This window comes from Halichoerus grypus, chromosome 8 (assembly GCF_964656455.1).
Source record: "Halichoerus grypus chromosome 8, mHalGry1.hap1.1, whole genome shotgun sequence".
Classification (NCBI taxonomy): Eukaryota; Metazoa; Chordata; class Mammalia; order Carnivora; family Phocidae; genus Halichoerus; species Halichoerus grypus.
The window spans coordinates 60667431-60695306 of NC_135719.1; the positions used below are offsets into that span (position 1 = coordinate 60667431).

Here is a 27876-nt window from a genome sequence, read left to right on the forward strand (position 1 = left end):
CTACTTGCCTGACTGCAAAGTTAAGTTCTCATCGTGTGTCCATTTAGCATTTTAGCATGAGAACCACTGTCGCCTGGTTGACCACTTCTTGAAACCTCAGCATCTGTGTAATTTCTACATCTCTCTCCACATTTGGGGTCATGTCTCTTCCAGTGCTCCCCCTCCCCCACTTACCTTCTCTCCTTCCATCCCTGGGCTTCCTCAGGCCACTACTCCATCACTCAGGCTCTTCCCTAAACAGGGCTGCCGCACAAGGTCTGTGTGGGGGCATCTTGTTTTTCGTGACTACCGTGGAGTCTGACTGAAGGAGGAAGGGGTACTTGAAGTTTATTGATTCTCTCCTCTGATGTTGTAAGACAAGCTAGGAAGCGTTTTCTGGTCAGCTGTTTAATAAGGACACGGCCATGTTGGATGTTCTGTTTTGTCTTTCAGCAGGTTTTATTTCATAATTTTTGCTGTAATGGCTCTATTTCTACCTTCCATTGAAGTTAATTATATCATCCAGTCATTTACTCTTTTTTTTTTTTCTCAAAGATTTTTTTTTTTTTTTTTTTTTATCTGAGAGAGAGAATGGGAGACAGCATGAGAGGGGGAGGATCAGAGGGAGAAGCAGACTCCCCGCTGGGCAGGGAATCCGATGCAGGACTCGATCCCGGGACTCCAGGATCATGACCTGAGCCGAAGGCAGTTGCTTAACCAACTGAGCCACCCAGGCGCCCACCAGTCATTTACTCTTATATAATTATGATTATAAACCTCATGGCTATAATAAAATTTTAAGCACAGCTGGTAAAATTTAAGAAAATTGAACAGAAATACTGCCTGTCATTTTAACTGAGATTCCTGACAAAGCCATACATAAAAAATGAAGACATCTATGACAACATTCAGTAAATTTGCATTCTCTCCCTCTCTCTCTTTGTGGCACAGGTACAATGTCAGTCAACTGGAAGAATGGCTGCGTGACAAGAATCTGATGACTAGCGGGGCTAAGGAAACCCTGGAACCTCTCATTCAGGCTGCTCAGCTCTTACAAGTGAAAAAGAAGACAGATGATGATGCAGAAGCTATCTGTTCCATGTGCAGTGCTCTAACTACTGCCCAGGTGAAGCGCCTCCCCCTGCTGAGAGACCCTGTAGCATTCAGCAAGGGTGACGCTTAGGGAAGTAAGGAGTCCCCCCCCGGCCATTGCTCTTGTCTTTGAGCTGACTTCACGTGTGTCAGAGAAGACACGGATCTATACAGATCTTAAAGAAAGGAGATTTTACCTGGAAGTTTTACGTTTTGGTGGGAGTCACAGTCATCTGCAGTCCACATTCAGTAAATCTTTATTGAGCGTTTACAGTGTTCTGCATAATGCCGTGGGCACCGAGTTACAACTGAGAACAAAACAACGTCCTTGCTTTCATGGGATGTACATTCTCTGCGTTCTGTGCAGCCTGTATTCCAAAAAGTAATTGTCCATATTATTTGATAATTGAATGATATCAGACTTCTCTGTTTTTAAGACAGATCATTCTTGTTCCTTCATTTCAATAAATGACTCATGGGGCTCCTATCTCAAGGCACCGTACCTGTTGCTGGGGGAGATACTTCAAAAAATAAGAAACAATCCTTCCCTAAAAGGAATTTTCCAGTTTAGTAGGCAAGGCAGACGTACCCAACTGATTCTACTCTATGAGGTTCAAGCAAATTCTATCGTAAGATGTCTAACGGAAGTGCCGAGGGGCGGTAACTGTGTTCAGGGAAGGTCCCGTTAAGCTGGGCATTGAATTTAAGGAAGTGAGAAGAGGGGAAGGGCATTTGAGGACAGTGGCAACAGCACGAGGCAAGGCATAACCATGCCCATTTTTCTTTTGCCAGTTATTTCTGTGCTGACTCCTGGGCTTGCTTAATGTTCTTGACGTGTCTTGTAGTATAGACATCTTACCTAGATTATACATAGGATGGGTATAGAAAGCAGCTGGATGGAAACAAGGGTTACCATTAACCATAGCCACTAGGGTAGACTGAGAGGATTGAGTGGGACACTTTTCCTTTTCATGTAGTGTTCTTTTGTGTAGTTTATTGTTTTTCCAAATTTGTATTACTTCTTAAAATGTATAAATGTTACATTAATACATTCTTATTTTAAAAATTCACATAGTAAAGGTAAATATGCCTTTAGACCAGCTCTCTCTCCCCTTATCCTAACCCAGCCCTGAGTAGAATTACAGACTATATGCATAGATCCTTTTACTTTTCCAGATTATAAGCACCCAGTGTGTGTTTGATAATATGCTGAAAACTTTAATCATTTCATTCTCACAGATTGTCAAAGTGTTGAATTTGTATACTCCAGTTAATGAGTTTGAAGAAAGAGTCTCTGTATCATTTATTCGTACTATACAGGTAAGATCTCCCAGGCTTTCTTTTTCTTTGATTCACAAGCACTGTTTTTTGAATGAAAATTTTGCAGTTTATTGAGAAAAAATGTGTTTTATTATTGTATTATCTCATTTTAACAGTGCATTAACTTTTTGATAACAGCTTATTAGAAAAAGGAAGTGATTTTAAAACAAATATGAACATTCTTTATTAGTTGAGGACTTTTTGGTAGATTTTTGGTGGGGGAAAAAATCTTCATAGATTCAAAGAACTGACGCTCTGTTTTTTGTTTTTTTAATCTCAGATGCGTTTACGAGACAGGAAAGACTCTCCTCAGCTGCTCATGGATGCTAAACACATCTTTCCTGTCACCTTTCCTTTTAACCCATCCTCCCTTGCACTAGAAACCATCCAGATTCCAGCCAGCCTGGGCCTGGGATTCATATCACGGGTCTGAAGGTGATGTGATGTCAAGGCAAACAGTGACAATAAGAACCCATTATTTCTAGTGAGCTACTGAAAAGACATTTTTAAAGAGACAGTACTAATTATCTTTCAAACGAGAGGTTATTAATCGGAAATCTCCCTAAATACTTTCATCATCTTGGAAAGTGATAGGCTTCTTTGTGCTGTGTTACCTTACCAGCAACACCCACCCTGGATCAGTTAGGTATCCCGAGGTACATGCAGGTGAATGACAGAAGGAAAAGGGGAAAAAAGGTCTCCAGCTGCCAGCATTTATTTTAAATCCTTAGCACTGCATCTAAATGGTATGGTAAAAATGAAAATTCCAGGTATGAACTGTTGTTAGGAAGGCACCTACAAAGAGCCTCCTCTACGCGGGCCAGAAGAATTGAAAGAAAAATTGCCATTGAGTACATATCATAACAGTTCAGGAATCAGTTATGTTGATGTTGTCAAACTGGATCAAAGAAATAAACTGGCAATATGTAAAGTACTTGGTCAAGTAAATTCCTTATATGTGTCACTATGATATAGAGATATTAAGAGAATGTTGGTTTGCCATATAGCATAGAAGTCCATTTGTACTGTAGTTTACTGAGCATTTTAAATTGCTGCTACAAACTGTGTTCTTTAATATATAAACGATATTCTTATTAGGCACTACAATAATAAGCTTCTCTTTTATCGACTCTGTTTACAATTCAATCAGATCAGTTTTAACTGGATTATGTGCAAATATATACAGATTCACCTGCACAAGTAGCAGACACTGGGAAGTCATGTAGTAATATGACAAAATATTTGACATTTAGGGATAGGATTAGACAAAGTGGCTGTTGTTGATGTCATTATTTATTCAGAATGTATTACATTGATGTGCTCATTCATTTTCCCTGGGTGGATATCACATCAGGGTACAGTGTTCTGTGAAGTGACTTATTTTTAGTTCCCAGACCAGATTCCTGCACTGCATATTTTCAATCCTGACAGGTTTTCTTTCTTCTTCTTAATTTATTAAGAATTAATCTCAGTCACTATCTAGAGAAGATTCAGGTCTTGAAACCTTGATTATCCTATAAATTATGCAAAAGAAGGTGTATAATAAATACTATGGTTCCATTTTTTTTAGGCTTTGCAAGTTCTGTAAATGTTCTCAGTACCACTAGATACTTTAAGGAGCATCATGTTAGGAATACTTTAAGACTTATGTAAGAAATATAAGAAGATTGCTAAATTTTACAGAGGATATGTTTCAATAAGACCCAGATCCTATAAGTTTCATTCTGAAATCCTAATTAAATATATTCTCAATTTTTCCTGGAAATCCTAGACAGTGGGTCTTTCAGGTTGTGCAAGAGCAAATTCTTAGCTTTCATTAGAAACTCTGGTTCTGAATCACAAACATAGATTTATATAACTTAACTGTTAGATGGTCTATGAAAAATGACATCTTATTAAAACATGTGCAATATTAATGGAAGTCAGTTTCAAATCATGATAAAGATTGTTATTAAAAGATAAACACTGTTAACTTATTTGGGCCTCACATTCCTCATTTATACAATAAGAGGGTTGGACCCTTCCATATCTAAAATTTCTCTTCTCTTGGCACTTGGATTATAGAGAAACTAGATGCAGTTACTCAGTAAGTTCACCCTGATATGGAAAGATCAGTGTTTGGTGCCTCTTAATCCTGGGGGATTAATTAAATGTAAAATTACAAGTTGGTGTAGCTATAATCCTTCTTAAATGTACATGATTTACATGCTTTTTGAACGTGGATTAGTTTGGGTAATTTTTATTGAATCATATACTGCTGCATTCAGGTTGGATACATTTATTTATTTGCAAAATCAGCCAAAAACACTACTGATTCAATCAGGTTCTCTTACTTTTCCCCAGTTGTCAATGTGGTTTTCAATGAACTGACTCATTGCATAGGGGAGATGCTAAAAAAAAATGCCACCATGGTGTAGGCTGTCCACCTTGGACTGGGAAATCCTCTCAGGCCCTTCCCCAGCTTAGTCCCTGTGTAACATGTCCTGTGCACACCCTGAATCTTGTCAGGTCTTCAAGAGCACACTGTAGCTCCTACTGCCATTGCAGCCCTTTATCGTACCCCAGACAGCTCGTATCCTGAAATGTCTCTCTCTCGTCTCCTGCCTTTGTGCTGGAAAGTGCTGGAGCCTCCGTTCCACACCTGGGCCAGAATCTCTCCTGTTCGGTGATGGTCACACAAAGATTCTACTATTCCAGCTCCAGCTTCCTCCAAGGCCTACCCAGGACCCCAGATGGGGATCTGAATCAACTTCTCTTAGCAGCCTAAAGATCTTTAGTCATAATAAGAATACCTTACAACCAGGGACCCCCCAATACCTGGTAAATGACTCTGTGTGCTATTTTCTTGAGGCTGCAACAATAATCTGCTGACTAGGGGTTTCCTTTAGCCCCTCTGAGGACAGCTCACCCTCTCTCCAACCACATTTTCTCACCCGGCTTGAAACCTACCTTCCCCAGCCGTCCACCTGCCCATTCCACCCTTCACTCTTTCCCTTCCCTCAGCCCAACTGTGCATCACATCACCTGCCTGCTCACCGACTCTGACCGTGTGCAAGGCAGCAAATGGAGTCAGTCCTCAGTTGCCCCCCGGCCTCCCTTCAGGCTGATACTGTTGTTCTCGCTTCTTGGCAGTACATTCCTTAACATCGTCACTAATTTGCTTTTTCATATCTCCCCTGTGATACACAGTGGGAATTCAAAGAAAGATCTTGAAAGAACAGGGTTCTGTCTTAATAGCTCCTTCTCAACAGTCTCCCCACTCAACCTTACATACAGACTCCGCTCACATCTGGGAATGCAAGGCTGAAAAATGAGCAGTTTTCCTTGTAGCTTTTCTTCGGTTAAGGCTTTGGTCTACCTGACCTGAGAGTAACTATAAAGAAGGGGGAAGGTCAGATCCAGAAAGCGATTCCTTTGGAAGTTTTGAAAAATCTCCATGTACCTGACACTTCTATCATCAAGTGCAAAAGTACAAAAAGATACATTCCAAAGCCTACCGGAAGGATATTTGGGGATTCTGGTCAGTTTTTACGATTTGCTTTATTGCCTTTGTTTCAGTGGGTATTGAGAGTTGAGTTGGCTTTTTCTGGGTGAGTAATTATGTGTCATATAGAATATAGATCAGATCTTTTAGTAACATGTGAGGGCGGCTAACCCTAGGTAAAAGGGCACCTGTCCTATCCTGAGAAATCCTCACACAATAGTCATATATCCACCTGGCCTCCCCCCTCTCTCTCTCTCTTTCTCCTTCTCTGTGCCCCTCCAGCTCTCTCTCTCTCTCTCTCTCTCTCTCACACACACACACACAGTCACCAGAATGTAGAGTTCCCCAGGCGGCATCCTCAAGGATCCCCTGGGTAACTTCAACTGTTTGGGATGAAACAGAAAGCAAAAACGAGCGTGTGACCCTTACAATCTCTTGCTGAGAGTAGTGCAGACCAGGACCTTGCATCTGGCTATGCTTTTCTTAGGCACACGTCATCCTCTGTTACCTCATTGTATCCTCACAACAGTGCTGGAAGGCCGAAAGGGTAGCTCGCTGATGATAATTTGAGAAAGAGATGGTCGGTGATGCACTGAGGTCACACTGCCCTCCCGCGGTGCCCCTTTCCTGCCTGCAGCCCTGGCCATGCGGTGGGCAGGTGGAGGCAGGAGACTGAAAAGTCTGCAGGGGACATTCTGTTTCTCCTGGTACCTGTGGGGTGCCCTGGGTCAGCAAGAGGTATTTTTTTTTTTTCTCTCTCTCTTATCAGAATTGGCAACTGGCATATAGGAACTGAGCAAGTGCGACATCCCAGGTTCTTCGTGCTAACAAGATGAAGTGCCCGGAGCCTGGTGGCTTTCTCCTTGTCCATTCCCTGCTATACCTAGGTTTGATTTTTATGATGAGTCAGAGCTCCCTCGGAGGGTGCAATACTCTGCGTTTAGGTCTTTAATTAGACGCAGGCCGTCTCAACCTGGCTCGAAGGCGTGCAAGCCTCCCCAGAGTTAGGTAGGTCACTCTCAACGCCCACTCCTCAGAGCCACATAGAGCTGCCAGGTGCGCTGAGCAGCCTGGCACCTCCTGAGGCCTGTCCCCGGGTCAGCCGTGTACAAGGCAGTGTGTCTGAACGTTACAGTGTGTGCATGCTGCCAGGGTTGCCTCCGGAGCTGGGGGTGCTCCGTGCATGCGTGTTAGAGAGGCTCCGGGCATTGCTGGGGCCGCTGTTCATGGGTAAGTGCGGCATGATTTCTTCTCAGGCTGTGCTGTGAGGACCGCCTTAACCCCTGCTCCCTTCCCTCCGAGAGCTGCCTTAAGTTCTCTGGAACTTCTCCTCGGTAAGGGACTGACTTACCGGGAGAGGATATCTTGCCCTGTTTCTCAAGGTTTTGGGAGGGTTTTGGTTGGGCGTGGCCTCCAACCATGGATTCCTGTCTCTCCTTCCTGCATGACTATCCCTCCTGGGACTTCGCCTTCCTTTCTTTTCTGTGATTTCCAAACAGGTATCAGAACTCAGCACCAGTCTCAGAGCCGGTGAATGTGGGCAGAGAGAGTGGTCCTGAGTTTGGGGGGGGCTTTGTGTCACAAGGAAGCAAATGAACATATGGAAGAAATAGATAAGTTAGCTTCTTGGTAATGCTTAAATGGCATGTTTCCCCCTGATCTTTTCTTAATACAGGTAAAGGGTACAACTGTAAGACCTTCCATAGACATGCTTTAAAAAAATTTTTTAGGAACCCTGTACTATATATAAAAGTTTGAATGAAAACAGAGAAGAGTTCTGTAAATTCTAATCCATTGCATTACCCCAAATTAAATCAACTTGGAGTTATATACAGTAGATTTCTCAATAGATCATGAACTGAAAGGTACTTTGTAAAATAGCTGCCAAAATGCATTTTTGTACATTTTTTAATTTTCTAATTTGGTCTAGCGAAAATGTTCATTAGCTTAACTTCATGAGTGTCATTAGCTTCCTAAAATGACTGAAAATGACTAACGTTTCCTTAGTATTGTGATACAGCTTGAGATATTTGAAAGAAACATGTTTTTCGAGTGGAAACTGGTATGTATAATTCAATGCTTGGTAGGTCAGTACATTTTCATGCATTTTGCAGTCAATAGTTTCAAATATCTTATTGTTACCGTATGTTATAAAACTTTAGCCTACATTTCAGGCTCTCTAAATCACTTGAGCCATTTAATATTTTCCAACAAATGGTGACTTTTTCCTTTAAATGTGGATATGTATGTTGTAATTTATGATTGCTGGTTATGTATTTTTTGTGGACTCCTGGAGTAATGTTCACTTTTTTTGCGCCCTTGGAAAATTTAAATTGCTCTACCAATGTTACACAGAAATGAGCTCATCATGACATTTAACATATTGTATTTGAATTGTTAATTTTAATTACTAATTTACTGTGAAATGGATATGCCGTTTAACTACAATGAAACTAAACATTGCAGTTTTTCAAATATTTTTCCTTATTGGATCTGGAAAAGGAGTTCTATTTTGATCTACATCGAAAAACATGATACAGTTAATCATTGAAAAGTTCTTAGGTAAAATATTCATCCATTAGGAAAGAAGCAGAAATACTAAGACGTGAAAGGCATTATCAACTAACTCTGGTTTTAAACTGAAACCGTCCCAGCATATCTCACGCGGAATTTTAAAAAATAAGTTAATAATTCACCTCATATCAACAAAAGCCTTTGAAACATGGATTTTCACTAGTTATCATCTAGTGCTAAGATGAAAACCAAAACAATATCAGATTGACATTTACGCTCTAAATTTGTAGTTGTCTAATGTTGTCCTTAGTAAATGTGCATCATTAATGCTGTATTCTCCTAGCTATTATAGAAATTGTTCAAATAAAGATATGGAAATAAAGGATTTTTGTTAGTGTCTTATAAATAAACTCACAGCACATGGAACACGGGACACAAACCAACATAGAGTACATTCTGGGCTGTAAAACACACCTTTAATATTTAAGAAGACAGAAATCAGACAGTGTCTGCTCTCAGATAACAATAGAATTAAGCTAGGTTATTAATGATAGAAAAATAGCTGGAAAATCCCCAAATTTGGAGCTTAAAAACACACTTTTTAAGACTTTTTTTTACATTTATTTGAAAGAGGGACAGAGCGAGTGTGTGTGCTTGAATGAGTGGGGGGTAGGAGCAGAGGGACAGGGAGGGGCGTAGGAGCAGAGGGAGAGGGAGAAGCAGACTCCCCACTGAGCGGGGAGCTGGACACAGGGCTCCATTCCAGGACCCTGGAATCATGACCTGGGCCAAAGGCAGACACTTAACTGACTGAACCACCCAGGCGCCCCTTAAGCAACACACTTCTAACACATGGATCAAAGAAGAAATCTCAAGAGAATTTTAAAAATATTTGAAGTAAATGAAAATGAAAATATAACTTATCAAAAATTTTTGGGTGCAGTGAAAGCAGTGCTTAGAGGAATATTTATAGCATTGAATGCATGCATTAGAGAAGAAAGACCTATAATCAATCATCTAAGCTTCCACTTTAGGAAACTTAAAAAGGAAGAGAATATTAAATGCAAAGTAAGCAGAAGAAAAGAAATAATAAAAATCAGCAGAAATCGGGGCGCCTGGGTGGGTCAGTCGTCAAGCGTCTGCCTTCGGCTCAGGTCATGATCCCAGGGTCCTGGGATCGAGCCCCACATTGGGTTCCCTGCTCGGCGGGAAGCCTGCTTCTCCCTCTCCCACTCCCCTTGCTTGTGTTCCCTCTCTCGCTGTGTCTCTCTCTGTCAAATAAATAAATAAAATCTTAAAAAAAAAATCAGAAATCAAAGACATCGAGGACAGAAAATCAATAAGAAAATCGATGAAACGAAAAGCTGGTTCTTTAAAAAGAGCAATAAAATTGATAAGCCTCTAGCCAGGTTAACTAATGAAAAAAGAGAGATGACATACAGTAAATGAGTGGTTGCTTGGGGCTGGGAGGAGTTGGGTTCGGGGAATTGACAGGGTGGAGCAATAACCGAGAGGCATGGAATTTCTTTTTGAGATGATGAAACTGTTTTAAAATTAACTGTGGTGCTAGTTTAATCTGTGACTCTACTAATAATCACTGAGTTGTATACTTAAAATGGGTGAAGTGTATGCTCTAAGAATTATATTGCAATAAATTTTTTTTTTTAAGTCCATTTTTGACTTCTGGTATGACAGACTGAGAAGCTCAACAAATTCTCTCAAAAAAGCAAGGACAACACTGGACAAAAGTGTCAAAAACAATTTTAGGGCTCTATAAATTGACCAACATCATACAACAAATTACTAGTTTTTATTCATGACAAGCCACTGACCTCTGAGTAAGAACAGCCTTTGTCTGACAACCTTGCTTGGGGCTGCTCCCATCATCCTCCCCTCACCCAGCTCAAATAGCCTGGTAATTCTACCAGAGTCAAGAAGCTACGAAAACCAGCAGCTTTGCCTTTGGAGGGGCTCCCTTGATTTGGAATGGAGTGCAGTAAAACCCCTCACCCAGCAGTAACGCTAGTAACCTCAGAACCGTGAGAGAATACCTCTCTGTTGTTTTAAGCCACCCAGTCTGTGGTACTTTGCTACAGCAGGTGTAGGAAAGTAATACAGTATTAATCTCAAGTATCTGTGATGAATTAAGATGCATATTTTCATCCCCAGAGGAACCACTAAAAAATTAACTGAAGAAATATATTTATTTTAAAAGGTGGGAATTAAAATGGTGCACACACACACAAAAAAGCAAAACCAAAAACAACAATAAAAAACCCACTATCATGGGGTACCTGCGTGGCTCAGTTGGTTAAGTGGCTGCCTTCAGCTCAGGTCATGATCCCAGGGTCCTGGGATCAAGCCCTGCATCGGGCTCCCAGCTTGGCGGGAAGCCTGCTTCTCCCTCTCCCACTCTCCCTGCTTGTGTTCTTTCTCTAGCTGTCTCTCTCTCTGTCAGTTAAATAAATAAATAAAATCTTAAAAAAAAAAAAACCCACTATCATGAAAAACATAAGGAGAAACAAACAAAAGATATGAGCCATATAGAGAACAAAATGACAGTCATAACTCCAACCATATCAATAATTACATTAAATGTGAGTGGATTAAACACTTCTATCAGAAGGCAGAGATTGTGAGGGATATTACAACATACAGAGGGGCTAAGTTTAAACTGACAACATCAAGTGTTGATGAGGATATTAAGCAACCTGAAACTCATACACTGTAGAAGTAAATTGATGCAATTTTTAATTTCTTTTAAGATTTTATTTTTAAGTAATCTCTGCAACCCAACGTGGGGCTCGAACTCACAACCCTGAGATCAAGAGTCACATGCTCTACCGGCTGAACCAGCCAGGTGCCCCTAGATATTGCTAGTTTCAAAAATTGCATCAGATGGCTCAGTGGGTAGAGCATGTGACTCTTGATCTTGGGGTTGTAAATTTGAGCCCCACGTTGGGTTGTAGAGATTACTTTAAAAAATAAAATAAATCTTTAAAAAAATTTTATTTAAAGAAAAAAGCAGCTAGACCTCTAGACCCTTCTTAACTCTGAGCAACCAGGCAATTGCTCCTACCCACTTTATTTTTTTAAAGATTTTATTTATTTATTTATTTATTTATTTATTTATTTATTTATTTATTTGAGACTGAGAGAGAGGGCACAGGTCGGGGAAGGGGCAGAGGGAGAGGGAGAAACAGAGTCCCCACTGAGCAGGGAGCCCAATGCCGGGGCTCCATCCCAGGACCCTGGGATCATGACCTGAGCCAAAGGCAGACGCTTAACTGACTATAGCTACCCAGGTGCCCCTCTCCCATCCACTTTATGCCTTTTCTTTTTCTTTATGTTATTTTTTTGAACAAGAGGTACACAACATTGAATTCATCATAATCCTCTTTTTGTGGCACCTATCACTGTTGGTCTGTGCCAGGCCCTTTAAGATTTTTTTGGTTCCTCCTTTTTCTTTATTGTCAATCTCATTTCCCTCAACCTCATACATATTCACTCTTGCATTTAATGGTGACTTTGTAATTTATCACCCACACTTTTATTTACATACACTTTTACCCATGAACAATATTAACATTGCAGTTTTTTGCTAGTTTTAAAATATCTATAAGGACTTTTGCTATACATCCATTCAGCATTGCTTTTTATATCTCTCTGAGTTGATACAAGTAAATCACATCCATTCCTGCTGGCAGCTGTAGAGTATTATACCATATGTATATGCTATTAATTCATCTCCTATTGATGGATATTGATGAATATCTCCTTTGATATATAACTGTGTTGTGATGAAGATTTATTTAACTGTCTTGTTTGTGACTATGTGATAATTTATCTGCCTAAACCTATTTTCAGTAAATATTCTCAAGTTGCTGTCTAGAATGGCATATCGCAATAGTTCCCATCAGTTGTGTGAGCAAAAAGTTATTTTCTCACATCCTAGGCAGCATTTGATGTTGTTCAACCCAAATATTTTCACCAATCTGATGAGTATAAAGTGATATCTCCTTGTTTTCATTTGTATTTCTCTGGTTAGTAATAAGGGAAGGGTGACATCTCTTTATGTGTTAACCAGTCATTTGAGTGTTACCATGTGCAAGTTACCTATTAATTTCCTTGGTCAATTTAAAAAGTTGGACTTACTGTCTTTTTTTAAACCAATTTACAGTAGTTCCATATGTATCTTAGATTAATATTATAGATATTAATCATTTCTTGGTTGTTTAAGTTGCAAATGTGTTTCCCAGGCTGTTGCCTTTCTTTAAGAATGGTGTCTTTCACTGAACAAAAATCTTTCCTTGTGATGACCTCAAATTCATCATTTTTTCTTCCTATGATTTTGCTACCTTGTATCTTAAGACATTCTTTCCTAACCCAACATTTAAAAGCTGTTACCTTTCATTTTCTTCTCTTAAGAATTTTATGGTTTGGGTGGCTCAGTTGGTTAAATGTCTGCCTTGGGCTCAGGTCATGATCCCAGGGTCTTGGGATTGAGTCCTGCATCGGGCTCCTTGCTCAGCAGGGAGCCTGCTCTTCTCCCTCTGCCTGCCGCTCCCCCCTGCTTGTGCTCTCTCTCTCTCCCTGACAAATAAATAAAATCTTTTTTTTAAAAAGAGAAGCCCAATGATTTAAAAAAAAGAATATTATGGTTTTAGGGGTGCCTGGGTGGCTCAGTAGGTTAAGCATCTGCCTTTGGCTCAGGTCATGATCTCAGGGTCCTGGGATCGAGCCCCATGATCAGCTCCCTGCTCAGCAAGGAGTCTGCTTCTCCCTCTCCTTCTGCTTCTGCTCCTCCACCCCCCACCCCCCCAGCTCGTGGACTCTCTGTCTCTCAAATAAATAAATAAAATCTTAAAAAAGAAGAACATTATGGTTTTACCTTTAAGTTTTGTTTTTGTTTTTGTTTTTTTTTTAAGATTTTATTTATTTATTTGACAGATAGAGACATAGCAAGAGAAGGAACACAAGCAGGGGGAGTGGGAGAGGGAGAAGCAGGCTTCCCGCTGAGCAGGGAGCCTGATTCAGGGCTCGATCCCAAGCCCTTAGGATCATGACCTGAGCAGAAGGCAGACGCTTAAAGACTGAGCCACCCAGGCGCCCCTACCTTTAAGTTTTGATCATGAATCTATCTGGAGTTTATTTTTGGATATAGAGTTTGCCATGGCCTTACTTCCCCCACCACACCCACCATGCGCCCATTTATTAAATAATCTTTTGTTTCCCACTCTGATCCTTAAGGCCACCATATAATATGGGGCCCTGCTGGTGGACTCCCTTCTGTCCCACTGTTCATTTATCCATTCCCATGCCAGTATCACACTGTTTTAATGATGATGGTTTTGTGATATCCCTTAATATGTGGTAGGGCAAATCTCACCTCTTTGGTCTTTGCTCTGAAGATTGTCTTAGTTATACATAAATTTTATTCCATATAAAATATAGAATCATTGTACAATTTTCCAAAAGTCCTGCTAGGATTTTTATTCCAATTATATTAGGCTTATACATTATATTATTAATCTGGGTTGAATTGACACCTGTACAATATCAAATATTCCCATCCGTGAAGATGAGATTTCCCCCCATTTATTCAGGCCTCTTTTTATATCCTTGTAGAGAAATTTAAACATTTTCTCCACAAAGGCCAAGTGCATTTTTGTTAGCGTAATCTCCGGGCACTTTATATGTTCATTGATGTTGTAAATGTCTTATTTTCCATCTTACTTTCTATCGTAATTTCTGAATGATTATTGCTCACATGAAGGAAAATTACTCATTTTTATATTTGATTTTGAATATGGTCACCTGGCTGAACTCTCTTACAAGTTCTAATAATTTGTTGATTCTCTTGGACTTTCTATGGCAATGGTCAGATCCTCTGCTCTTTCCAGTAAACACGCTGCAAACTAAGGAAGCCAGAACTTGGACGGGGAGCGTGTCAGAACACACCTGTTTCCTGCCTCTGAGAGCCAGGGAGTCCCGCCTGCGCGGACGGCTCCGCACCCCCGCCAGGTGGACTCACTTGACCGCCGAGCCCTGGCCGGGAGGAGGCTCGCGCCCTGCCCGCAGCCCCCGCCCCAACCAATCGCGGCGCGGACCCGCCAGGCGGGCGGGGAAGGACCAATCCGCGGCTCCTCTCCTCCCGAGGCGGCTACCCGGCGCGGGGGGGAAGGTGAGTAGTCGGCCGCTGGAAAACTTCCCCGGCAAGATGGCCCAGCGCTGATTTACGCGCCAGCCGCGCTGACCGTCACTCGTCCCGGGCCTCGGAGCCTCACGCCCAGCCGCCGAGCCTCGCACCTTCCCGGCCCTCGAGCTGCCCTGGCCTGTCTCGCCCATGGCGGTGGCCGCGCTGTACACGCAGGTACCTAAGGGCGGGCGCGCGGGAGGGAAGATGGCACGGCGCTAATGCTGACTGTACCTGGCGCCCAGGCCACACCTGTGCACCTGGCGCGCTCGCCGCAGGGAAGCGCCGCGGAGGGCCTGGGGACGGGCGGCACCAGAGAGTCGCTCTCCGAGGGCTCTGGTCCCTGGCCGCGGGGCAAGCGCCCCCCACCCCCACCCCGGGAGCCTGGGTCCCCTCGGGATGGGAAGACCGAGTGCGAGGGGCTGCCTTCCCGGACCCGAGCTTCCCGGTGCCCAGGGATCGCGCGTCTGTCTCCCGCGCTTCTGGACCCCCTCTTCTTGAGCCACAGGTGGAATCAGAGTTGCCCGCGGGGACCTGGAAATCTTAGACACGGGTGAATAATGGTATCCATAATCCTCCCGACCCTCCTCGGAGCCCCTTGAACAAGAAGCTTAGCAGTATTCAGGATGCTTTCTAGAATTCCTGGGTCTTCAGAAATGCCTGCACGTGCATTTAAGTTCATCCGATGTCCGAAGTTGCAGCTGGGCGTCTGAGGCAAGCTTCACCCAGAGAAGTTGAGGGCTTCTGTGAATCCAGGGGTCACAGGCTCTTCACCTCACACTTATACACTGCTTTACAATTTATAAAGCACCTTTCACATACACCCTGATTCTGGGAGTCACTCTAGAGCATTTCTGGGAAACCATCTCTTCCCAGGGCCAGGGCTCCAACCCTTACATAGAAAGACAGCATTCTGGCACCCAGAACCTCCTGAGATGAGCTTGGCTAATTATTTGGATAAAAAATAATTTGAAGGTGTTGGCCCTTTTGAAAAAAAAAACTTCATTTGAATAGCCATAAAGTCGGATCCTCTCACACCCCAGTGGAGTAAAATCTATGGTTGCTAATATTCAGATGGCTGAGACTAGAATCTATCCATTTCCCCCTGACACATGCCCTCGGTTTATATTTAAAAAGACACTTTGCTGTAGATATAAATGATAGTTGTAAATAATTGTTTCAATGGTTTAAGCAAACTTTTTTCTTCTACTTTGCTGAATTAGTAATATAAGTACAAATTATCCAAACATTACTGTGCCCTCTAACACATTTCCATTAACCAGAGTTCTACATGGGCACTGTTGAACCTCCACTATTCCAGAATAGTTTACCAGTGAGCATGTGAGCCATCAGATATCCAGCAGGGCTTCTGAGTTCTTAAACTTACTGGAGGTAAAAGAAAATTTTGGCAGAAAGCAATGCTTGGAAGATACTTTGGAGAACAGAAAATTGTTGATGATTAACCTATTTTAGGTAACATTTTTTTCAGAAGCGGAAAAAACACAGGTGTAAGCTTCTGTGTCATCAAGTGCCTTACACCACAAATATTTTTAAATACCAACTAGGTAGCAGGCATAATGTAGGAAAACTGATATGGAAGAGTTTTCTAGAGAAGAGCTTGGATGGACAGACAATCTGAGAATCCCGGAGCCAGAAGGAGCTTTGATGGCCATCCCTACCCACTTTGTGTCCAAGTAGGCACCTTTGTCCCAAGGCTGTCTCTTCCTTTCCAGGTGGTCAGTCAGTCCCCACGTGGTCAATTCCAGAGGTGGGAAGTTTGTATAGTTGCCTGTTTAGGTTTTAGAGTGCTTTGTTAATGAGTTTTCTTAAACAGAAACAAAATCTAAGCCCTCTCCCTTGCTTCCCCACCACTCCCCCCAGCACTCGCCAAGTCCACGGATCTAGCCATTTGTCCTCGAAGGACAGCAGACAGCATTGGCCTAAGTCAACGCTCGTGTCTGAGGACGCTTGGCCACCTTTATGCCCCAGGAATGCTGCTTCTCTGCACAGTCTTAGCCACACAATGTTTTAAAGCAGTCTGAACCCCATTTCTGCATCCAGGGGCAAATAGTGATGCTGTAGCAGGGCAATGGGGGGGCTGTCTGTGGGTGACGGCCATACCCACCCATGGTCTGCAGGCTACCCCGTTCACTCACTTCACGCTGCTGTTGGCGCCCTGCCCCCTGTCGAATCTCCCTTCCTGCGTATGCCTTGAAGACAGGTATATTACCTCCCATAACACATTTATTTAGCACTTTCTGTATATAAAACGTGCTTGGGGGAGGTTAGAAAGTTTTTTTTTTTTTTTTTTTTTGAATGATAGCCTTGCCTCTCAAGGAGTTTTCTGCTGAGTGAGAAATGAGAAATGTCGAAGAATTCAGTCTGCTGAAGCCCTGAAGGGATGGAGGAGCCTGCTGGGTGATAGAGCTGAGAAGGGAGGGTCATGGCAGCTGAAGAGTTAGGTCGGAGCTTTATATTCTGGTGCAGATTTGGCGTGTGGGAAGACAGGATCAGGGGCTGTGTTTTAGGAAGTGCAGTATGCCAGCCGTGCCCATAGGACTCAGGTGGCTGAATTCTCAGGTCCTCCTAAGTGTGGGGGAGAGAATTAGGGCTGCCGTATTGGGCAGGGTGGACGGAGGCAGAATCCAGAGAGCGTGTGGAGGTAGGTGACAATAGGATTGGACTGGGGAGAGGGAGGAGCCACGGATGACGTGAAGTTCAGGGTCTGGATGATTGAGAGCAGGGGGTGAGGCTGACACACTGAGGCACATCAGGGAGAGGTGATCTTAGGAAGCCAGGAGGCCGACTTTGTCCCTGCAGGGGTTGAGGCGGTGAAGGGGTTTCCCTGGCCAGTGCCCTGGGTGGTTAGAGGTTGGTGGGGAGGTTGCACCAGAGTCTTCTGCCCCAAGGTAGAAGTTGAAGCCCAGGCAGTGAGAGCCTCGCCAAGGGAGGGAAGAGAGCCAAGACAGTTCACGGGGGAACAAAACTATTCAGAGGGGCCGCGGAATGGAGCCCTGACAAGGAGGAGGAGGGGGGAGATCTGGTATGGGGGCCCCAGGGAGAGCGGTTCTGAGAAAGAGGGGACTCCTGGGAGGAAGTGTGGTGAGAGCAGCAATTACTACTGGAGGAAGTGTAAAATGACCCTTCTCTTTCAAAAGCTATTGGCAACATGCCTTAGAAATGTTGAGAGCATTTGACCCAGCAGCTCAACTATTTGAAATCTCTTTGAGAGAAACCGGTTTGGCAGTTCACTCTGGAAGCCCCTGTCACTCTCAGACTCGCTGACCAGCCACAAGGTCCCGCCTCTGCGTTTCCCCATTGCCTGCCCGCTCCTCCCTCAGCTCCCTCCTCCCTCAGCTCCTGCTCTGCAAACTTCTGGCCAGCCCTTGGTGCATTGCTGCCGGTTCAACACGCTATGCCTTAGCTTGCAGGGCTCCCTCTGCTTGAAATAACTGCTTTGCTCAGCAGCGCCTCACCTTCCAAATTCAATTTGAGCAGCGCCTCCTTTTTTTTTTCTTTTAGTTTCAGAGGTAGAATTTAGTGATTTACCAGTTGCATACAACATCCAGTGCTCATTACTTCAAGTACCTCCCTTAATGCCCATCCTCCAGTTACCCCATCCCCCCCACCTCCCCTCTAGCAACCCTCAGTTTGTTTCCTTTTTTTTATTATGTCCAATTAGCTGACATATAATACATCATTAGTTTTTGATGTAGTGTTCAACAATTCATTTGTTGCATATAACCCCTAGTGCCCATCACCCAATTACCCCATCTCCCCACCCCCCTCCCTTCTGTAACCCTCAGTTTGTTTCCCTGAGTCCAGAGTCTCTCATGGCTCATCTCCCTCTCTGATTTCTTCCAATTCAGTTTTCCCTCCCTTCCCCCGTGATCTCCATGCTATTCCTTAAGTTCCACATATGAGTGAAACCATATAATTGTCTTTCTCTGCTTGACTTATTTCACTTAGCATAAGACCCTCCAGTTCCATCCTTCAGTTTTTTGTTCCTATAGTTAAGAGTCTCTTATGGTTTGTCTCCCTCTCTGATTTCATCTTATTTTATTCTTCCTTCCCTTCCCCTATGATTCTCTGTCTTGTTTCTTAACTTCCACCTATGAGTGAAATCATATGATAATTGTCTTTCTCTGATTGACTTATTTTGCTTAGCATAACACCGTCTAGTTGCATCCATGTCATTGCAAATGGTAAGATTTCAAAGAGAAATAAAAGGCATCCAGATTGGCAAAGAAGTCAAACTTTCATTCTGCAGATGACATGATACTCTATGTGGAAAACCCAAAAGACTCCACTCCAAAATTGCTAGAACTCATACAGGAATTCAGCAAAGTGGCAGGATATAAAATCAATGCACAGAAATCAGTTGCATTTCTATTCACTAACAATGAGACAGAAGAAAGAGAAATTAAGGAGTCAATCCCATTTACAATTGCACCAAAACCTATAAGACACCTCGGAGGAGTGCCTCGTCTGAGAAATCTTTACAACCGGCTCTGCTCTCTGGGCACCTTTCACGTTGATTTGTAAGCACTCTTGTTAACTCGTAAGCACTCTTGTTAACTCTCTGTTACCCGCATTGACCAAGAGTTTCTAGAGAACAGGGAATGGTGGGGGCTCAATAAACATTTGATGTGTGCATGCATGAATGAGTTTTTCTGCTTTCAGAAAGAGCTGTGGGCATGAAGAAGATGATGATGGTTACTTTTATCTTGCAGTCATGGAGCACTCTTACGTGCCAGATGCCATCCTCAGAACTTTCTGTGCCTTCTTTCATTTCATCTGAATCAACAATGTTGTGTGTAGATGTTGTTATCCCAATTTTACAAATGGCTCAGATTGAGCAAATTGCCTAAAGTTACATAGAAGTGGGGGAGGAGTCAGGATTAAAAACCTGTGTTCTTAATACCTTCCACTACCACAACTGTGGTTCAGCCACCTTTACCATCTTCCTCCTCCTCTTCCCATTCACACAGAGGACTCGTGGGAAGTCCATCCTCTTCATAGCTGTGTATGTGATATACATTTGTGTGGGGTTTTTTTATTTTTCATCTAAGATATTGGTGAAAGTGGTAAATGGGTGGTGAGACAGAGAGCTCTCTGGCATGCCTCTAGAGATCTTTCTTAAATTGTTCTGGCTCATTAATCAGGACTCAGGTTATAACTGGTTTTAGCCACAGATTCACAGATTATATTGTCCTTCAGTCATCTATTTCCCTTGCTTGTGTATGAAGAACTCACAAGACATCTTCAGGGAAGTTGTGCTAGAACTGAGATGTGCAAGGTCAGGAGAGGCAGTTCAAGGTCCCTAAAATAAGGTCAAAGTTCAGTTTAATGACTTTCCATTTGGCTATTTTAAGAAAATTTTAGACTTCTATGTATCATTAACAACTCTGGAAAATTAGATTTATCCATTGTTTTATATATGGGTACTTCAAAAAGAAAAAAAAAGATATAAAGACTAAAATACCAAACTTAGTCTTTTTTTTTTTTTAAAGATTTTATTTATTTGACACAGAGAGAGAGACAGAGAGAGAGCACGCACACAAGCAGGGGGAGCGGCAGGCTCCCCTGGAGCAGGGAGCCCGATGCGGGGCTCGATCCCAGGACCCTGGGATCATGACCTGAGCTGAAGGCAGACGCTTCACTGACTGAGCCACCCAGACGCCCCCAAAGCTTAGTCTTTAATTGGTACAACTAAACTGGGAATTTGAATTTTTGTTCAGTAGATGTTTATGGAGTGCTAGTTATGGGGAAGTCACTGTGTCAGGTTCCAGGGTACAAAGATAAGACTCTTGAAGCTCAAGTGCCAGTGGAGAAGATGGGAAGCTACCCAGAAACCTGGGGGAAGGGGCAGAGAGAGCTCTAAACAGGAAACATTCAATCCTGTTTGGGGTAGAGGGTAACAGGGAAAGTGCCACCAAGGGGAGGAGTTGTGAGCTGAATCTTGACTGCTCAGAGCAGTTTGCTCACTGGCATCGAGAGGAGGAGTGGCACAGGGGGTAGAAGGAAGAGAGCCAAGGAAGGGCTTGGAATGTTCTAGAAACTGCTAGTGGATTGGGTGGCAGCTGGCAGAGGGTGGACTGAAGAGGGAGGGAAGCCTGAGTAGGAAGACTGGCCAGGACAGTGGCTCCCCAGGCCTGGCTGTTCATCAGAATCGATAAGGGAGGGGGGCTCTCAAAGCTTTCATCTTGCTGGACCCCACCCATCGAAATTCTGATTCCAGTGTGGGTGAATATCCACAGAAACCTGGTTTTCCGCCTGGTTGAGGAAGCCCTTGGTGGACCATGGTGTTTGTCAGAAGATTGGTTGGGCAGGTGGGGGGAGCTGATCGATGGCCATGGCAGTTGGGGTGGATGGACAGACAGGTGAGACTTGTTTAAGATGTAGGCTTTCCAGCACCTGAGGACCATTTCGTTGTTGGAGGTGGAGGGGGAAGGGGGCCCAGCACAGTCCCAAGTTTCTGACTAGACGGTCAAGAGAACTGAGGAGGAGGAGTGGGTTTGGGTGGGGACACAACGGTCATTAGAGCTTGGAATTTGTGAACGTCTGAGGACATTTAGGGCCCAGCATCTGGGAGACCGTTGGAAATATGGTCTAGACCTGTTGAGAGATCTGGGCTGGAGGTCTCAGGTGCACAGGTGCCAGGGCAGTTGCCAAAGCTGTGAGAACGGAGGACACTCTCGAGAAAGCCTGTCAGGGGAGGGGCTGGGAAGGACACTGGGAGACAGAGGGGATGCTGGGAGCCTGGGAAGGGCCTGGAGGGACAAGGAAGGGGAAGGACAGGGAGCATAGTATCGCTGCTCTGGCCTGGTGGACCCAGAATGTGGAGATTCCCTTTCGGACCAGAGAGCTGCTAGGAAGGAAACTTGTGGTGTTCCCTATTCCATGGCAAGTCTTCAAGCCCTTTTTGTGGCCGACAGCCACAGACGCCTTCCAATAGGCAGGCAACGAGAGAAGATGCCCTCTCCTCTGCCGAGCATGTGGGGTGGGGGATTCGGCATGTTCCCGAGGACATGTCACTTCCTAAGGGTTGTGCTCCTGAAGCGTTTGCCTCGTTGTCAAGCCTCCCTTGGCTTGCAAACTGGGGGAAACACGGTTTCCCGCCATGGGAGAGTATTTGCAGGCCAAGCACGGGAGACAGGCATCTCTGCTCCCCTGGCCCCACGGCAGGCCTGTTCCTGGCAGGCTTGGCAGGGGGACTGAGTCTGGAGGCTCCTGCTCCTCAGGAAGGAGTCACACCGGGGAGGTCACATGAGAGCTAGTCACGTTGTTTGCACGGACTGCTGTTTGTTTGTCTAAACGCTGCAAAGTGAGCTCTTCCTCCCAGTTGAAGCGTTGCTTTGTGGGTCAAAGAATGTGAGGAAGGAGGGAGGGTCAGAATGGGTGTAACTGACATGGAACTGGGTAAACTTTGTCATGTTTACTTACCAGGCTGGGTTTCAGCCGTGGGGCCCTCAGTGACTGGCAGCATTGCTTGGCAGAGGCACCAGGCCTGGTAGGTGTGGGCGGCCCGGGGAGCCAGGGGCCACCGAGGCCATCTGTGTTTCCTCCACAAGAGAGGCAGACTTTGGGTTCCGTATGTCCTAATACTGCCTTCCATTTAATACTGCTTTTGGCTGAAACAAGCCAGTGAAACAAATCAGCCTGTGCACTCTCAAGTAGATGGTTGCAGATGAGACTTTTCTTTTCTTTTTAAAGATTTTATTTATTTATTTGAGAGAGAGACAGAGAGAGCATGAGCAGGGGGAGGGGCAGAGGGAGAGGGAGAAGCAGACTCCCCACTGAGCACGGAGCCTGCCATGCGGCTCGATCCCAGGGCCTTGAGATCATGACCTGAGCCACAGGCAGACGCTTAACCGCTTAACTGACTGAGGCGCCCAGGCGCCCCTCAAGATTCTTTTCAAAGCCAGACTCATTTAATGAACAAGTAGTTCAAAGTAGGACTTGCAGGCCCTGGCTCCATGGAGTCCTGGCTTTGGTGACTTTGTGTGGTGTTTGGTGAGTTACTGACCTCCCTGGGCTTACGTTTTGGGGTCAGTAAAACAAAAGGCTTGGATTGGCTCAGTGACTTTAACATTACTTCTCAGAACTCCCGGCTTCCCTGGGAAGACCCCAGGGATGTCAGCTGCGGTCCCCAGCTCAGAGCCTCCTCAGAACCCCTCCATTTTTACCTGTCTCATATAGGAGGCTGCCCCCATTTCATTTGAAGTAAGCCTTCTGGAGCTTTAAAAAAAACTTAAACAACTTGAAGTAGATGATCTCCCTGGACCCTTTGAGTTCTAAAATTCTCTAGTGGCTGGGGCGCCTGGGTGTCTCAGTCGGTTGAGTGTCTGACTCTTAATCTCAGCTCAGGTCTTGATCTCAGGGTTGTGAGTTCGAGCCCTGCACTGGGCTCCACATTTGACTTGGAGCCTACTTAAAAAAAATAATAAAATGAAATGAAATAAAATTCTGTTCATTGGCATAGATACATTGGGATATTTCATTAGTGATTTCACTTATGAGGTTAGCAATGTTTTTGATAGCCGACCTGAGGCAGGAAATGGTAGCCTATGGCAACAAGTATGTGTGGATGGAGGGTGGGTGTGCCTGTGTGTTTATGAGGCTTCTGTCCACCTGTTTGCATGGACATGTGTACCTAAGTGTGTATCATTGCCCTCCAGGTCATTCTTCCGTGTTCTCTGACTCTGTGTCTGAAGTCTTACCCATTCCGTGACTCATTTCAGCAAGCTCCTACACTCCCAGCTAGCTGTCAAGAATTAAGGCAACCCAAATAAATTAGGGACTCATGACTGATACCCAGCCAATGAGATGTATATATTTCTTTGCTTAAACAAGTCCATTTATATTAACTAATAGATAAACAGATGTGCTCCTTATCAACTTTGTCCCAGTCTAGTACTGGCTCTCTGAAATTTGTTTTATACTTTTCTTTATTTCCTCCAACATCATATGAAAATTTTAAGCATACAGTAAAGTTGGAAGGACTTTATAGTGCACATCTGTCCTACCACCTAGATGCTACCATGAACATTTTGCCATATTTGTTATATGTCTATCCATCTTTGTATCCTTCTATCCAGCCCTCAGACCATCTTATTTTTTGAAGCATTTTAGAGTAAACTGCATACATCATACATGTCCTCCTAAATATATTAGTGTGCCTATTGTTAAGAGTTTCATATTTGTTTAGCTCTTCGTGTAAAATTTTCAAACAATGAAACACCAGTCTTATGTCTGTGTTCTGTGAGGTTTGAAAAGTGCTTACCACCTGGGTAACCCAAACCCTGTCAGGGTATAGAATGTTGCCATCACCTGAGAACATTCCCATGAGAGCCTTCCCACTCACTCCCCAGCCCCATCTCCCCCAGAGGCAACTATTGTTCTGATTCTATCCCCCCGCCCCTTAGATTAGTTTTACCTGTCTTAGCACTTTAAAGGGATTCGTACAGAAGGTACTCATTTGTGGAATGCTTCTTTGGCTCAGCCTCATGTTTTGGAGATTCGTTCACATTCTTGCTTGTATAAGTAGTTGATTCTTTTTATTGGTAAGTAGTATTCCATTGTATGAATATACCACAGTTTTATCTTTTAATTCATTCTCATATTAATGGACATCTAGTCTGTTTCCAGTTTTTGGCCATTATGAATAAAGTTACTATGAAGATTCATGTACGAGTCTTTTTGTGGACATATACTTTGACATGTGCCTTTAAAGACTATTCTGATTATAAAAGTAATATATGCAACTGTAGAAAATATATAGCACTGTAATAAGGAAAATTAAAATGTCATAATTTTATTGCTAGGAATCTTTTTGTAACTGAAGACTCCTGAAGGTACAATCTTTCAACACGAAGGAGTATTTCCTCAGGGTCAGAGGGCACTGGTAGACTAGGGGCCCAGGAGCAAAGGGGCGCGAACACACGTGCGCACATGCGCACACGCATGCGGCTCCCAGTTAGAGGCTGGCTGGGTTAGCAGGAGGACCATGATGACTGAGAGCAAGTGCCTTTCCTTCTTGGCGAGCCAGCACATACACGTAACAGATGCTTAGCGAGTGTCTATCGGATGCCCGAATGTCTGAATGGATGAACAAACCAACGGAGAGCCCTGCAGGACAGTGTGAGACGTGGGGTCTGGGAGGAGGAGCAAGAGTAGTCCGTGCGTGCTGCCGACAGGAGGAGGGGACTTAATCGCGGGCCCCATGACAGACATGGCAGCCACCCTGTCTCTCTCTTGAGTGGCGTTCAGGTGCCACTGGTGAGTTCTGGGGAGTGAGACGGCCCGCTCCCCGTGTGAGAGCGTACTAGACACGCGGTCCGTCGGCGAGGGCTGCCTTACCAGTAGTCCTGGCCTGGGTGCTTCAACCACAGATGCTTCTGTTCTCACAGTTAGGCAGGCTGGGAAGTCCAAGCGCGCACACAGCTGCTTTCTCACTGTGTACTCACATGGCCTTTTTTGGTGCATGCAGGTGGAGAGAGAGTGCGCCTGTGAGCTCTCTGGTGTCTCTTCACACGGGGACACTAAAGCCATCAGATCAGGGCCCTATGCCCTCCTTTAACCTTCATTACTGAGTAAAGACCCTATCTCCAAATTCAGTCACATCAGAGATTAGGGTTTCAACATAGGAACTTGGTAGAGACACAATTCAGTACAGAGCAATGTGGTTCTGCCTAAAGACTTGCAAACCAGCACTGAGCCAGGTGTTGCAATTGCCTGTTGGGAATTGAGCTCAGCGGCCACATCTGGCCTTCCACATTTCCCACAGTGGGAATCCTTGGCTACTGACCAGTGAAATAACACTGCTCTAGCAATACTTCCATAGCATCTGGCAGAGTGCTTTCAACTACACAGTCTGATTTCACCTCCCAGCAAACCTGTGAAGTAGATATTGTGCCTATTTTGTGGATGAGAAAAACGAGGCACAAGAAGTTAAGTGTCTGGCCCAGAGCCCACACAGCCCGTCAGTGGTGAACCAAATCCCTCTGCTCCAGCTCTCGTAGACAGCACTCGGATCTTCCCATGAAGGGACTCATGATTTCCTTTCCATTCCCAGGCTTTCCGTTTTCAAGGTATATTTAAGAAGCTTTGGGAATTCCATTGCCCATAAAATGAAGCAACTAGATGTGGTACATCACAGACACACTGAAGATTACCTCATAAGCAAAAATTAGGTAAAAGTATTCCTGATGAAGGAACTGACTGAGCAGACAGAAAGAAATCTCCCGGAGTCTAATTATCTCATGATCTGTGTTTTTGTTTTCAAAGTGCTGAAATTAAGGCTGTTTTATTCTGTTGGTCAGTACAACAGGGTATGGATTCCTGATCCTGAAGAAGTTTGGAAGTCTGCTGAAATAGCAAAGGACTACAGAGTTGGTGACAAAGTCCTGCAACTCTTGCTGGAGGATGGAACGGTGAGGGTCCTTGCTGGCCGTGGCTGCCACAACATAGAAAGGGATAACTGCACCGTGTGTGGAGGGTGGCATATGGTCCCGTGGGAGTGGCCAGCTGGTGCTGTGGATCCATTCCTGTTTGTGCCGCACGCCTGACACTGACCTAATGAAAGCATCAAGTGCCCTGCGTCACCAGGGCCTCTCTCTCGAACGAGACACAGGAAACAGGTCTGTGTCCTATGCTCCAGCCCCAGGGATTCAGCATGATGGGGAGAACGCTGAAGTGACCTGCCATTTTGGTTTCATTGGTCTCAGCATAGAGACTGGGCAAAGATGAGAAACTTGGAGGGAGGTAGTTTGAGCCCAAGGCATAAACTGGTTGAGAGAAACCTCAAGATGGGAAGAGGAAGAGAAATAGAGGAGGGAGATAGAAATTTGGAAGGGAGAGGAAGGGGTGGGAGGAGAACAGAAGGAGGGAAAGTCCGTCCATGGGTGGTAGAAACAGGCAAGCATTGGGACCTCCAGGGGGGTGCGTGGCAGGGTGATTGGGGAAGTGACGGGAGGTGGGCAGGAACGGGATGCCCAGCTTTGTGTGACATTGTGAGGAGCCTGTCTGGGCTGGTGTGGCTGGGTCACATAGTGGTGGTTCCTGTGCTCAAGGGTGCCTGTGAGCAGGTCCTCCCAAAGGCTGGATATGTCTCTTGATTATCAGCTCCAGCAGATTTTACCGTTACTTTAAGTATCTATCATTGAGTTGTCTTTTGCCCTCATTGCCGTAATGACATCCCACTGAATCCATAGCGAGGGTGACCTTTTTAACGTTAAGTGTCTGGATGCAGAGCTGGACAAAGGATTCGTGTTCCATCTGGATGTTAGAGTTGGTGCAGGGAATATCACATGAATATTAAAATGCTGGAATTTTTGAGTCATGCGCATGGTCTCTGTAGAGACAGGACACAATATTTACACCCAGACTGTCCTGGATTTGGGAGTCATTTCCTGAGATCCTGGGAAGGGAGATGAGCATATGAGCATAGCGGTTAAGGGCACTCCCTCAAGAGTCATACCGTGGATTCAAAGCCTGCCGTGGCCACTTGCTAAGTCTATAACCGTGAGCCCCTGAGTTTCTTCATATGCAAATTGGAGTTCATAACAGTATGGTAGTGACAGGGTTGCTGAAGACCAAATGAGATGATCCATGTGTGCGCGCGCGCACTCGCATGTGCAGACTCAAGAGAGACCCGGAGGGAGGACTCTGTGCTCGCCTGGAGCCTGCCCTTCCGCACCAGTGGCTCCTTACAGCCTTGTTGAGCATGTCCCGCGCTCGGTCCAGGTTCTCGTTAGGGAGCGTGTGGCTCCAGGAAAAAAATCTCACAACTGTAGCAGCCGTGGCCACTTGCTGCCTTAGTCCTATCGGCAGGGCTTCAGGGAGCGACACTCCTGGCTCTGAACCCGAGCCCAGGAGAGGCGGGTAAGAGGGCAGACAGCCAGACTGCTCCTTAGCTTAACCCTCTTCTCTTCCATGAAGGACAAAGCCTGTTTTGTGCCTCCAACTGTTCACCTAATGTTCTTTACATTTTCTGCCCTTCCCCCAAGGACTCTCCTGTTTTTCTCCCTCTGCGTCTCTCATACACACACACACACACACACACACACACACACACACACACAGAGGCAGTTGCTGAACTGGAAAAGGAGGTTTTTGATTTATTTATTTTTAATTTTTTTTAAAAGATTGTATTATTTGAGAGAGAGAGAATGAAAGGGGAGAAGGTCAGAGGGAGAAGCAGACTCCTTGCTGAGCAGGGAGCCCGATGTGGGACTCGATCCTGGGACTCCAGGATCATGACCCGAGCCGAAGGCAGTCACTTAACCAA

At 44.6% G+C, this 27876-nt stretch overlaps 2 protein-coding genes across 6 annotated transcripts in view; both read left to right on the forward strand.

The window, feature by feature from the left end:
* MYO5A (myosin VA) overlaps nucleotides 1–8771 on the forward strand; it is a 196112-nt gene extending 187341 nt beyond the window's left edge. For all 5 annotated transcript variants that reach the window (XM_078079330.1, XM_078079332.1, XM_078079333.1 and 2 more), the window contains 3 exons: nucleotides 931–1105; nucleotides 2311–2391; nucleotides 2672–8771. In XM_078079330.1, coding sequence (XP_077935456.1) covers nucleotides 931–1105; nucleotides 2311–2391; nucleotides 2672–2824 — 409 coding nt within the window. In that variant the 3' untranslated portion in view covers nucleotides 2825–8771. The remainder of the gene's footprint in view (nucleotides 1–930; nucleotides 1106–2310; nucleotides 2392–2671) is intronic.
* Nucleotides 8772–14598: 5827 nt separating this feature from the next.
* Nucleotides 14599–27876, forward strand: part of MYO5C (myosin VC) — an 89727-nt gene continuing 76449 nt past the window's right edge. The window contains exons 1-2 of the mRNA XM_036116647.2: nucleotides 14599–14762; nucleotides 25910–26020. Coding sequence (XP_035972540.2) covers nucleotides 14736–14762; nucleotides 25910–26020 — 138 coding nt within the window. The 5' untranslated portion in view covers nucleotides 14599–14735. The remainder of the gene's footprint in view (nucleotides 14763–25909; nucleotides 26021–27876) is intronic.